Source organism: Idiotropiscis lumnitzeri, chromosome 5 (genome assembly GCF_059441095.1).
Source record: "Idiotropiscis lumnitzeri isolate Australia: NSW breed Sydney's pygmy pipehorse chromosome 5, RoL_Ilum_1.0, whole genome shotgun sequence".
NCBI classification, from domain to species: Eukaryota; Metazoa; Chordata; class Actinopteri; order Syngnathiformes; family Syngnathidae; genus Idiotropiscis; species Idiotropiscis lumnitzeri.
The window spans coordinates 5,497,649-5,511,459 of NC_142395.1; the positions used below are offsets into that span (position 1 = coordinate 5,497,649).

The following is a 13,811-nucleotide window of genomic DNA, read 5'->3' on the forward strand; positions in this document are numbered from 1 at the left end:
TTAACATATGAGATTTAAAACTGGAGGCAGTCCTCCAATATGTTAATATGTTAAAAAAAAAATTGACAGAGACAATAAAATTGCAAAGAGAATATTCCTGAGATATTTAGAGTCATGTCACCATGAGAACTTTACATTTCAACATTCTTAACTGTCATGTGAGCACAGTCAAAAGTTAACCCAGCTACAATAATCTTTGTGTGACAACATGCTTAAAAAAGGAAGACAAAGAAAAAGCTAAATACACCACATTTTTATGCTTTGCACTCTGAGGTCAGCCACTCAAAATTTGCAGAAATCTCTCCCGATATTCTGATATCCAACATGTTGGTTTATGTGTTATTTGTTCCTGGAAGTGTGGGTCAGTTTTTAAATTGAATAACTTATACGAGTTTCGGGCATTCAGATTTTCAGGGTTTACGCAGCTTCTTAACCTCTTGATTTAAGGAATGTTTAAATTTGCATAATTTGACCCATTGCACACTTACACAACCTTCATATCATTGACTTTGTTTTATTGTTTTGGTTACTTACTCTGTAAACTCTGTTCGTAAGTATTGTCTAAAGCACTTTTCACAGATAACACTTATGAAATGCTTTACAGGACAAGTGACAAATGCAAGTAGTAGGAGTTGAGAAATTAACACAACAAATGGATAAATCCGTGTAAAGTGGACATCAGGACAGCAAAAGTTGATAAAACTCCCCCAGACTGTAGGATACAAAGCAATAAGACGTATGGCTTGGACTGTACCAAAGACGGCTTTAATGTGAAGTGTTAAGACGCTTTGAACAATCTCTAATACTTTTTTGGGGAATGGGGTACTGATTTATTGTGCATGCATACAATATAACTGGATTCAACTGCATTTTTTTTTTTTTTTATGGCATATGCACAAAATCGACTTAGACTAGACAAAATTGTGTTTGGTAATGGACACTGCAAAATTTAGATCAGTCATACTTGCATGCATTCCTGCTCAGAAAGTGACATATGTGCACGCATACAGCAGTTGACAACAAATGCCACTGTGGAATAATAAGAAACTGATGCAAAAATCTCTCAAAAGAAGTGTTTTTTTTTCAACTATTATTAGTCCCTTGGCTGACGTACAAGCACCAGAGCAGCAAGATGGTTCAATAGGAAGGCACCTCTCCAGCTACGAGTCCCACTTTTTGTACTTTGAGCTGTCGTGGGACTTGACCGACCTCCCTTTTTCAACTTCAAGCCAGATTCTTATAGACTGAACTACCAGCTTGTCCAAAATGAGTTTCCTTTGTTTTACCAGAATATGAATAGATGAAGATTTAGGCAACAACAAAGCAATGTAGCAAGTTGCTCATTATATTTTTGTGATGTTGTTCCAGTTAATGAGTCACGTAACACGTTGCACTTTATAAATATTCACACCAAAAGTGTAGGAGAAAGCAGTTCATTAGATCATTTATAATACTACTAATAATAATATACATTTATAAAAGTTCTTAACTGAAACAATCAGCATTCATTTCTTACGTTTCTATCGAAGTCATGTATCCATTATGTGTACTTAGTCCAAATAACGTCTTTTGACAACACTTTATTTATTTTCACACCAGACACATTGCTTTGGGAAGGCCATTGAGGGCCATGCCCACCCACTAAGATGCTCTTTCCCCCCATTTGAGGCACAGATGTAAAAAAAAAAATAATATATATATATATATATATATATTTATTTATATATATATATATTATATAAAATAATATATATATATATATATATATATATATTTTTTTTTTTTTTTTTTTTTGGGGGGGGTTATTATTATTTTATTTTGCTATAGTAGCTATTTTCTGTTGTGCAATACGAAGTTTCTTATCACTAACACATTTAAACTATGTAGAAACAGTGGTGTGATTTCATGGCCTTCATGAAAATGTCAGGTGTGCTTAGCTAAAATACTTGCTTATACGTCATTGTTTGGGAGTCCTGCGCCTTTTTCAAAATGAAGCTGCAAGTTTATTTTGTGTGGCATTATGTATTGTAGAAATACACGACAATAGGTATTTATTTGTAAAATAACAGGAGCCAAGGACTTTGCGGTGGACTGGATCAAAGGGCAGCTGTCTTAAAAGCTTACATTTCTTAATTTGTCAGAAAATGGGAATCATTCGTCACCAAAATGTATTTGGACATCACAACTTATGCCCACATCGTCTTTTAAAACTATCACCCAATATTTACTAGTTTTATGGACGAACATTCCTCTCATTAATTGAGATAAGCTTTGTGGTGAGCACCTCTATGAAGAGGAACACACCATATGAGCAAAATCAATCGTTATACTTCAAATATATCTTAATAGCACCACCATAACAATTTGGGCGTGGTAACACACGGACGCTTGATCGGGATGTGCAAGGCGGTCTCCAATTGCCCAAGTCACACACCTGGCCAACGACCTCATATAAAAGGGAAGATATTTCAGTTCATATCTTGGCAATATCATGCAAACTCCTTTGAGTCTAGTTTCCGCATATTAAGCACTGGATACTCGGGGTGCGCTCTGTATCGCTCTGAATTTGATGCAAATTAGGGATGTAGCGAAGAACGGCCGGGAAAATACTACGTTCCATCCCACAATGGCGCACAAAGGCACAAACACCCCGTTACACCCAATTCAAACAACGCAAAGACAAGCAAAATACCAAAAGAAAGAAAACTCCACCCATGCCCACAGATAAGCTGCACTTTGCAGGAGTATAAATCGAATCAGACCAAAATTGCATAATGAGGTAGAAAAAAGGCATACATAAGTCGCGCCGCATGTTTTGAGGGTTATTTATTTTGCAAAATACAAGATCAATAACAGACATTTCATCTTGGAAGGCTAGTTATTACATTCATAAATAAAGAACAGTCTGAATAGGTATAAGATATGCGAACACAATGATTATTTAGTGACACGAAAAACAAACATGGACAGAAAAGGAGTCCAGTGTTCATGTTAATATTTTTGGGACACCGCTGTCCGTGCTCTGATCAAGAGGCAGTTTTGTTGCATGAAGCACCAAAAAGGTCCTTTCCGAAAAGTTCTTTATTTTTATGGCCAAGACAACGACCTGAGCGTGGAGACGTACCTTAACTGCACTGGTGACATGCCTCTGCCACAGCAGGCTCAAGCAGCCACTGGCAAACTTGTTCCTCTAGCTTTCAGTTGTTTTTTTTCTTGTTGTTGTTTTGTTTTCTTCATCGCAGTAAGTGTAGCCTCCACTTTTCGCCAGTCCTTCACAAGTTTCTCAATTATTCCAAATTTTCTCTCTGCTGTCCGATTACAGTTTTCAGCTGCAAGTTTCGCTACTCGCTGCTTTGTACTCAGCAGAATATGATTCTTGAGTCATTCTCAGTTGTCTTTGTCAGTAGTAGCAAATATTGGTCTGTAAGTTTAAAGTGCCCGCTAGTGACTGTTTATGAAATTGCATTTTCTTTTTTTTCATGTATAAATTGCTCCAGAGTATAAATCGCAGGACTGGCTAATCTATGAAAAATGTGCAATTTATAGTACAGAAAATATGGTAACTTAAAAATAACACATGCACAGAGTATGTTATTACTTTACAGAGATGGTAATAGTGTAAATAAACTTTTAACTTTCAAATGCAAGTAATCTGAAATAAATTACATTTTAGAAGTAATTTGCCTGACACTGATAATAAAAGCAAAATCTGCTGCATTATTTCATGAAGTTCAAGTTCCACAGTGTTTAACTTTTTAACTCCTAAAGTCTTCCAAATCTGACTTGCAGACAGCTCGTTCTAAAAGCTTATAGTCCTAGAAGCCTACAAACTGAGCTACATGTGTGTATGCAGATTACTCGCAATTTGTAATATTAGTGCTGCATGCATTGGTTGCATGCGATTTCTTAACTGGACAGTTCATTTAGATTTAATATTGTTAATAAATAATTATTTTATTGTGTTTTGAATTTTAACATAAAGTAAGATATATAATTTCCACGTGTGCCATGTTTGCATTTTTGAATATTCTAATATTGAAATTCAGGATTTTACCTAAACCGAATCTCTATTTGGACACAGGTGGATCATCAAAGGGGGAGCTAAACCCAGTTGGAGGGAATCAGTTGGACTCACACAGATAGAAAGGTGGCGCCACAATGTGCTAGCTCATTAGATATTAGCACCTATTCCCTTCATCAACACGTCTGTTGTATGAAAAGAGATAAAGGCCTTAGCTTCTGCTGTGGGAATGTGATCATGACTCGGTGAATCCCCTCTTCAGGTTCTCTCAGCTCAAAAATTGAAGAGCATGAACTTCACCACAGCAAACCGCAGACGTTTGCTGGCTGCGATTGTATTAATCAGCTCGTTATCATGTGCTCCTTATCGAAATGGCTTCAGGCTGTCTTCTGCTCTCCCTGCATGCACTGCTGTCGTGGCAAGGAGCACCGGTGACGACTCGTCATTTTGCATTGTAACGAAAGGAAGCGTCCGTAGGGAAATCATAGCTTCTCTCCATTACTGGTTCAGTCTGACACCATCGCGCAGGCACCATAGCCCGGTTTCCGGATTCCAACTCTGCTCACAATAATTCTGATAATCATGCTAATGATGGTTGGCGAGAACGCAGAATACAGCGTGTATTCATGGAACCCAGACGGGTGTCTCTGTGTTACTGGGGCGATGACATCAATGTCTTGTATTGTTTTAGATGCAAGGTTTGGGATTAAGATGTATTGATTAAAAAAATATCGTCGTAATGAGTAGAATGGGACAGGAAGGAGGATCAGGCAGGTTGATCAATGATAGATCTGATTAATCTGTACGTACTGTCTGCTTTCAGTAATTTTCCAAGACACCTTAAACAACCAGAATCATTTTAAATTGGTGTCAACAATTAGTCTCCACTGTATTTCTCACAGAGGGTTCTTCAAGTAGTTATGTTGTGTTGTTTGTCTTGGATGCTTTTATTCCAGTTAGTCCATCCATCTTTAAAAATTATCAAGGAGATTCTTCACAGACTTAGCACTGCTTTAAAATTGGCATAGGCATGGCACAAACTGTTAGCCTTCCGTTTATTGTCTGTGGTGAAGATGGTCAGGCTTAGCGATGCACTCGCAAAGTCATTTTTGCTCTAGGAGGTGAACATTTTGAAAGGTTATAAATAATTTGGGGTGGAGTATTCAAGAAGTGAAAATTTGTTTTCTTCAGAGCAGAAATTTGTAGTTACTACTACTTGTTTGACTTTCCTCATGATTTATTTTGATCCAACAACAATTTTACGCCGAGGTCATTTTTTTGTTGGTTTATTTTCCAGCGTCAAAAATGTTTACACGTGCCTGAAAGTTCTCTGCAGCGCCTCTCAGCTCTTCTGTGCTATGCTGGCACAGCTTTGTGTGCTGCTTCTGCACTTGCCTTTCAAATGACATATTAAATACGCAAAATCAGCAATCGCAATTAATCTTTTCACATAACTCGCAAAACAAACTGCCACCTTAGCACGATTGGTAGAAGCAATATTGGGTGTGTTTGGTTTGTTGGTCATCTTCCATGTTTGTGTGACGAATCAAATTTGCACCCGTTTTTTTTTTTCTTGCAAAAAACCTTCATAAAGCAGGGCTTAGATGTTGTTTAATTGTCATCGAAGTCTGCAATTAAATAACCATCAAGGGTCTCCAAGATTGAGTTGTTGGCGAGAGAAGTGGGTGGAACAAGATAGTTGGTTGTCAAGAATCCCCCCAACTTTCTAGACAGGTTGCACTTTGGTGTTATCAGTGATGGAGAGCAATTAGAAAGTGGAAGTTTTTTTTTTTTTTTGTTTTGTTTTGAGGGACTACTTAATGGCTCTCAGAGAGGGGAACAAGTTGTAAATTTAACTCAATGGAGAGATGACCAGAAATTATGTTTTTTTTTTTAAATAAAGAAAAATGAAGCCTTGAGCTTTGTCACCAGTTTTAAGGATTAAATTAGTAAAATTTCCTCAAATGAGAGCTGCTAGAAACATTTGCGGGAATTACATCCACACTCAAGCATAAATGTTGTCTTTAAAACTGAGCTTTTGGAGAATTCTGGTTAGTCGGAAGGCTTTCTAGAGGTTTGTGGGGAGACAGAAAAAATTTTTTTTTTCTTTTTTTTTTTTTTTCAACATTTTTTAATTTATTTAAAAGTGTTGATTTTACACCCAATGATAATTCAACACTACAAAAAAAGTATTCTTATTCTTTCCTGTTAAAAAAATAAGACTGCTAATGTTACTTTTTCAGGCCTGTACTTGGTTTTTAAAACAATGTTTTGTGTGTGTACATACATATTATTATTCTACCCTGAAGCTTGAATTAAAAAAAGAAATACAGTTAACCAGGAGAACATTCGTAAGCCTGTCAGCATTTGCTTGACAACCATTTATATGCCTTTTCGTATTGCAATACGTCTCCTTTACAAACAATTGATTGGGTCACTTAACTTACGTCTTCCCTCCGTTCCTCCTCTGCAGTGCCTTTCCGTGAGGCTCCAGCATACTCCAAACGACGCCAGGGTCCATCATCTGGCAACAATAGTGGAAACAGCAAATCCCTCGCATCTTTATCAGCTCCACGGGTCCTGCTGCGCTCCAACAGTGACAACAACCTAACTGCCAGTCCGTACCAGCAGCACGGTTCCCCTAGCAACTGGGGCCCACATCTTCAGCAGCACCCAAACAGGGCCCCCCATCAGGGTCACCCGCAGTCTGGCTCCTCAGCTTTACATCGCAGCCTGTCACCTCAGCTGCTTCAGCAGATGCCCAGCGGCAGCCCAAATGGCAATGTGGTGGTTCGGACCATGGGAAGGGGGTCAAGGAGCCGATCACCCTCCCTCAGCCGGCTGGGGGAGGAGACCCGGCGGGCTATACCCTCACAGCGCCAACCCAGGTGAGCGTCTTCAACTCAGCAACTTCATCTTGTAGCTTGTTCAAGGAGTTTTAGAACATCCTTTCACAAGTAGACCATTCCGGTACTGCATTGACAAGTATTTGTCAATATTTTGCTGTACTGTACATCTATGGTCAAACAAATCTTGATCTGGCCGGCGTCTGGCCCGCAACGACACTTAATCGTCAACGGGAGGTGGACGGGGCAGCGGCCACGCACCTAAAAATAATTATATACGATAAATTGTGGAGCGGTAAAGTAAAACATTCCACGTGCTGGACGTCTCTGTTCCAACGTCGTTGCTCCAGCAACCTGTCAGATAGGTCAAGAATGTGGCCCAGTCTGAATAGGGTCAGATTCCATTTGGATAGTTGCTAAAAAAAAAAAAAAGTGTGGCTAAAAAAAAAAGGGTGCCTAAAAAGCGGATTTGAGGAGGAATCTGATTGGAATCAGATATGCCTGCAGACTGAACACAGCCATAATGTCATCCACTTGTGAAAGTGTGTAGTACTCGGGATAAATAGTCACAAAAACAGTGTTCATCTTCAACAAATGGCAGCACTAGCAATGCTAAGCTTGCATTAGCACTTCAAACAACCTGTCAGCTATGGTTGCTTATATTGGTAGCATGACTTATTCGAACTGCAGTTTTGCTATAACACAAAATGTATTTGTTTGAGAGTTACATTTTTGGAATGTACAATTGGTATTAAAAAATACATATAAAAACTGATAAATGTCAACGTGTTGAGCAGAAATTTTGCTAATTCTGCATCGCTTTGCTTCTTTGTCTCAGCCGCCTGACATCCCTTCTCTGCTTCTGTTTGCTACTCTTTCCCAGTTGTTAGCTAAAGAATGTGCTTTTTTCTTGATTTTCCTGAGATGGATTTCCAAATAGTCATTAAACCTCTTGAAGCAAAGAGATTAGCACAAGGTTGCAGGTCCGTGCCAGTGATCGAACTGCAATAGTGCACGGCAAATGATTGACATCTTGTTGGCCATGTCAGGTTGATCTTCTTCTTTTGCAGAGGTTTCTTTAAGAACAATAAACCAAATAAACAACTACTGCAGTTCCAGAGATTCAACAGATAAAGTAGAAGTTTTTACACAAGTAATAGCAGAGAAATAAAGAATAACCAAAAAAAAAAAAAATATATATATATATATATATATATATATATTAATAGAAAAATGTCCTTAAATCTATAGACTTATCTCCATGATGACTGATAAAAATTTCATTTTTTAAATTTATTTAACATTTAATGTATAGCATAGAAAATGGCCAGAAGACAGTATACAGCTATTGCAGCCATTGTAAAAAAATATTAATAAAATAAAATCAGAATGTGTTGCTGGCCTTGAGGTATTTCTTTTTTGTAATTTTGTTCAACTAGTTCTTAAAGTAATACAATCAATAACTGAGAAGTGAGAAAAAAAACTCCAACTGTGTCGTAATAGCACATCCGCGCTCGCTGACATACAGCATAAAGAGGGCATGTTATCCGGTACCCGTTTTTGTGTGTCACCACCTCCACCTGATTTGTTTGTGTCCGTCCACAATCTGTGGCATGAGCGAGAGCATGTCATCAGTAGAGGATTAAAGTGTGACGGGTGTTTATCTTGGAGCATTGTAACTGTCAATCCCGATTAAGACACATGCTCACTGCCCCCTTCCTCCTCCTCCTCCTCCTCCTCCTCCACCTCCTCCTCCTCCTCCTCCTCCTCCTTGGCAGATGGACTCATTTGGAAGCACTGTGCAGAACTGACACTACCCACTCTCTGCACAAAGTCATAGAAAAGAGGGAGATGCACTGTATATTATAGGGAAGCTGTGAAAGTACAGCAGTAATATAAAGGATGAGGAGTAGGCTTTTGATGATGGATGAATAAAAGAAAAGAATCAAGTGTTTACAGTCATGGTGATGGGGAATGAAAGAAGGGCCAGAGAAACGGAGGAGGACGGCTGCCTCACAAAACATCACTATCATGTCGTATGACACGCTTCACCAAAATCTTTGGGGGTGTCAGCAAAGTGTTGACAGAGGGGCTGCAAGTCTCAACTAACAGCTATTCAAATCCAATCAAGTTTTACTTCAACTGAGCATCTTTTCACTTCTGCGATATTCACACCTTCTGGTGGACATCTTAGCCTTAATTGGAAAGGACAAATTTGAAGATGTAAGCAGCTAAAATTTGAGCTCATACAAAGAGGAAATGTATGTAGGGATTCAAAATCTTTGCTTCCACATGTTGGGTCGAGCTTACCCTAGATGCTTCACCTTCACCTCCCTGGTGAGGTCTTTTAGGCATGTCCAACCAGGAGGAAGCCTCTCAAAAATACCTAGAATATGCTGAGATGACTTTGTGTCACAGCTTACCTGGGGATGCCTCAGGTTCACGCTTGTGGAAACGGAGCAGTAGACTGAGGACAGGGTGATCTGATCATCACTACGTTGGCTGCTGCCATCTAGATAGCCAATGGATGGATGGCTATTATAATATTGGGCTGTTGAGCTGTAATGTTTCTTGGCAGGATGAATTAAACATTTTTCAGCACAACAGTTATCCATATGCATATCGGATATGCTATATCCACATGTTCCTTTGGCTAATTTCGAAGCAGAAAGAGTGTGTTTGGTACTTGTTTCTACTATGTATCAATTATAATACATTTTTCATGACCAAAATTGTTAGTATGGGCTACTGTTGAACCCACCATTCACATACAATTTGTATTACAATGTTCAGAGCTTTGAAACATCTGAAACTAACTCAATGAATCGGTGACAAAAAAGTTTTCCCTGTGGTTGCTCTGAAAGGGAAAATGTCCCCCTCCAAGTTGTTTTCCCTCCTTTTCATCCAAAGTACTGATAAAAGTAACTTTTTTTTCAGATGAAATGAAAGGAAACAAATGAAATATTTGTTTTTGTTTATATGACGACTCTGAGCCTTCCTTGCTTGTCCGCCCAGCAGTCTTTGAACGCCTTCCAGTTTTCTTAAATTCACCCTTCGTCCCATCGTACCCGCACCCCCTCTTCATCAATCATTCACCCACACTCTCTGTGGCATCCCGTGCGCCCGCTTGGCGTTTGCTAGTTACACGTGAGCCCACACTTCACACAAACATGCCGCATACACTCACGCGGACGCACACGTGCACTGTTGCAGCTGTCAGTCACCCCTGCAGCGTCATAGCAACAGCTTCCTGATGAGATGTGGTGACAAAGAATATGTGATGAATGTTAGGACAAATTAGGTCTTGACATTGTTCCACGCAACATTAAAGGAAAATCTTCGGGTTTCGTTGTGACAGTAGTAGTGTTACAGTTGCAGGTGAGTAAAGCATAGTTGAATGAAGGAATTACCCACAACTGAGAAAATATGATGATTTAGCAAGGTCTAAAGACATTCATAGTCAAGATTTCAAACAAATATTAGTCTCACAACAGTTCACAACACAGACCCTTCCCTACGTGCTGGCCGTAGGGGGCCGTGCCCTCCTACCAATTTACTTGTAACGGCATGTACTACTCGTTTTTTACTATTGGTTTTTAATGCCACGCTAAGGCCATCCAAACACAAACCTCATTTCATGGTTGCCGTCGTACGTCAGCTGAAGTCAGCCAATGACAAATCCGAGGGCGGGAGCAATGAGTGAGACTCACACAATTTGATGGATTTAGTGGCAGAAAAGAAATAATCCATCATTATATTGAGGTATTTTGGATGAGAAAAAAAGAAACTGGACCAAAGTGGAGTGTTGCGCTTGTCATGTTCACTTAGCAAAAATTGCAACAAAGCAAGGCAGCACGATGTTGTTATATTACACACCGGGGAACAAATATGACACAACAACACATTTAGCGCATTGAATAATATTGTAATTTGTGAGAGCGCTTCACTGAAGCCAGACATGTTTAATAAGATATTGTGTTTCACTCAGAGTAGCAGTAGAGGTCTTAGTTGTATGGAAACTAGCAAATATTTGACATGCATTTCATGGCCCCCCAAAAGACTGAGGTGTGGGGACAGGTCTGACAACACATAGCATATTTTTGTTATCCTCAAAGGAAACACCTCTAAGGACATGGCGCATTTAGCACCTACACAGCTTGAGACTGTAGAATTAATTTTGTCCGCTTTTGCAGTTATCTTGACATTGGTTGTCTGAATTCCGATTACATAATTGTTTCCCTCTATCTGTGATACTTCAGTGTGGCAGTGTTATGCTAGCGTAACAATGTCTCTTTTTCCAATTTTTATCTCAACATCTTTTTCTCTTTCACTCCTTTTCTCAAGTGATTGTCCAATAATAGCTCACATTATGCACACTTGGTCTTAATCAACACTATCCAATTAGCACCTCAGAGCCACCTGGGAAATTGCAAAAAACGCATGACTGATGGTTTTCCCATCCAACACTGCTGACCTTGTATATCAATCTGAGTTCCATTAAAAACAGAAGTGGCTCTGTCCCACTGTGCTGTGCTGTACGTATGAGATTTAAGCATATACACATTTATGGCAGCACCACACAGCAATGAATGATGGATTTTTGTTCGACAAAATGCATTATTACACAGTACATGCACCCATACTTTGTCTCAATTTTATAAGTTAATGTTTTGTTGTCCGTCTCCGGCCATCCTGTGTGGAGTTTGCATGTTCTCCCCATGCCAGCGTGGGTTTTCTCCAGGTACTCCGATTTTCTCCCACATTCCAAAAACATGCATGGCTGGTTGCTTGAACACTCTAAATTGCCCCTAGGTAGGAGCGTGAGCATGGATGGTTGTTCGTCTATGTGTGCCCTGCGATTGGGTGGCAACCAGCTCAGGGTGTCCCCCGCCTACTGCCTGAAGATAGCTGGCATAGGCTCCAGACCCTTTGGAGGAGAAGCGGTACAGATAATGGATGGATGCATGGGTGTTTTGTTGAGCTTTCTACAGTGCTTTAATTGGGGTAAAAAATAACCAGAACCAAAAACCAACCCTGCACACCTCTGTTCTGTGAGACGGCAGTGCTAACCGGTCGTCCACCGTACGTGTGAATTTAATTTGACTTTTTTAATGTTGATGCCAGTCACTGATGGTGTAGTGGTACACTCGCCCGAGTTGTGTGCGGGCAGCGTGGGTTCAGTTCCCACTCAGTGATGGTGTCTATGTCTGCCCTGTGACTGGCTGGCGACCAGTTCAGGGTGTAGTGCGCCTTTCGCCCGCAGTCAGCTGGGATAGGCTCCAGCACCCTCCCGCGACCCTGACAGGATAAGCGGTGTGGATAATGACACAATGTTTATGGCTGTCAGTATATTCTTATTAAATCAAACTGCACTTTCCACATCCTTTTTGGATTGATAGTTTGTTTTTTTATTTTAAAAAAATGCATAGTTTACATGGCACACATAATAATCATTATTGTATTGTTATCAAGATGTATGGAAAAAATCTTGAGATATTACATTTTGGCTATATCATGCAGCCCTACTACAAAGTCTATTGTATTGGCGCCAATTTCTCATTTGGTAATCTTTTATTTTGAAGTCAGCTTTTGCTTTGTCGGCATACTATGTTATATGTTTGCAGCTTCTTTGACATGTCTAAATGCTGCCGCATACACCGAACGAATGTTACCTTAAAAAAAAGATCCTGTCATTTTTTTTATTATTATTTGAGGTACTCGAATTGCTTTAGCAGTTGAGTATCACAAAGTGCAAGAGAGAAATAGAAGAAGAGAAGGTCCTGCAGGTTCTACTATGCCGTAAAAAGTTCCGGCACGCTTGCGGCTAAAATTGAGAAGTGCTGGTACTCCATAGTGCTGCATACGGGCCCACTTAAAGCTTCAATGTTAATGAAAGATGTATAACAACAAAAATCCGCAATGTGGTTTTATATTTTAGCATTGACTTATAAAGTATCCAAATATCTTACCAATTGCTGTTGCTATCTTTTACTGCATTATAAAAAAAAAACAAGAGCCGGTACTTCTTTCCAAAAAAATTTATTAAATTATGAATTTTATTATGATACCTTTACATAGGCTACTGCATACACACATGTAAATGTGTATGTACAAGTTGCTGGGTTTTTAGTCACTTCCTTAAAGAATATCAGATATTTTCCTTTTCTTCATGAACTGTGTATGAGTTCATTTCAACTCTGTCTCATACAGTAGTGTTGCCAATTTTAATGGCAATAGTTGTACTAATCTGCAGCAAATTAAATGTGAAGCAGATGCTCATGGCTTATTCAGTGCTTACGAGTGCAAGTCATTTGGATGTGCTGTTTCTTGAAAATAGATTCTCATATCATGTTTTCTGGCAACAAGTTTGTTTTCTTAATTGCCATTTTGGATTATTTTCCGTTGTAGCAATGAACGCCATTGCTAAAGAGTTGGAAGGCATTTGCAAAATGCACATGTGTCTAAATTGAACAAAAGATGAAGCTTGAAAAAGTTGATTTTAGAGTCATTGTCATCATATCAATTCTTATTGTTTGAATTTTAAAACCACCAAGTATAGTGTGGTGTAGGGCAGTGTAATGCAATTATTACCAATCAGGATGCATGCCATGAGACGTCGTCCGAGGTTGACCCCAGCATACTCGAGGTTTGGCATCCAGGTATTCAGCGATTTAAAGATTTTTTTCCCTTAATATTTTTTTATCCTCCACCCCACCACTATATGGAGGTTTATCTGCATTTTTTTAAATAATTTGGGGTGATTAAGGAAGGAAAATATTAATTCCAAATATATCTTTTGATAGCTATATCTTTTCAAATTAAATGCTCTTCCATTAGAGAGCAGAAGGTACAAAACATTTGTGTTTCCACCTGTTGCATTCACATAACTGAATATGTCATTGCAGCTTCGTGTTTAATTAAACAGACTCAGATTTCACACTGAG

General features: G+C 39.1%; 1 protein-coding gene across 1 annotated transcript in view; it reads left to right on the plus strand.

The window, feature by feature from the left end:
* Window positions 1–13,811, plus strand: part of LOC148336463 (SH3 and multiple ankyrin repeat domains protein 2-like) — a 154,500-nt gene that overhangs the window by 121,779 nt on the left and 18,910 nt on the right. The window contains exon 11 of the mRNA XM_088296550.1: window positions 6,495–6,909. Coding sequence (XP_088152676.1) covers window positions 6,495–6,909 — 415 coding nt within the window. The remainder of the gene's footprint in view (window positions 1–6,494; window positions 6,910–13,811) is intronic.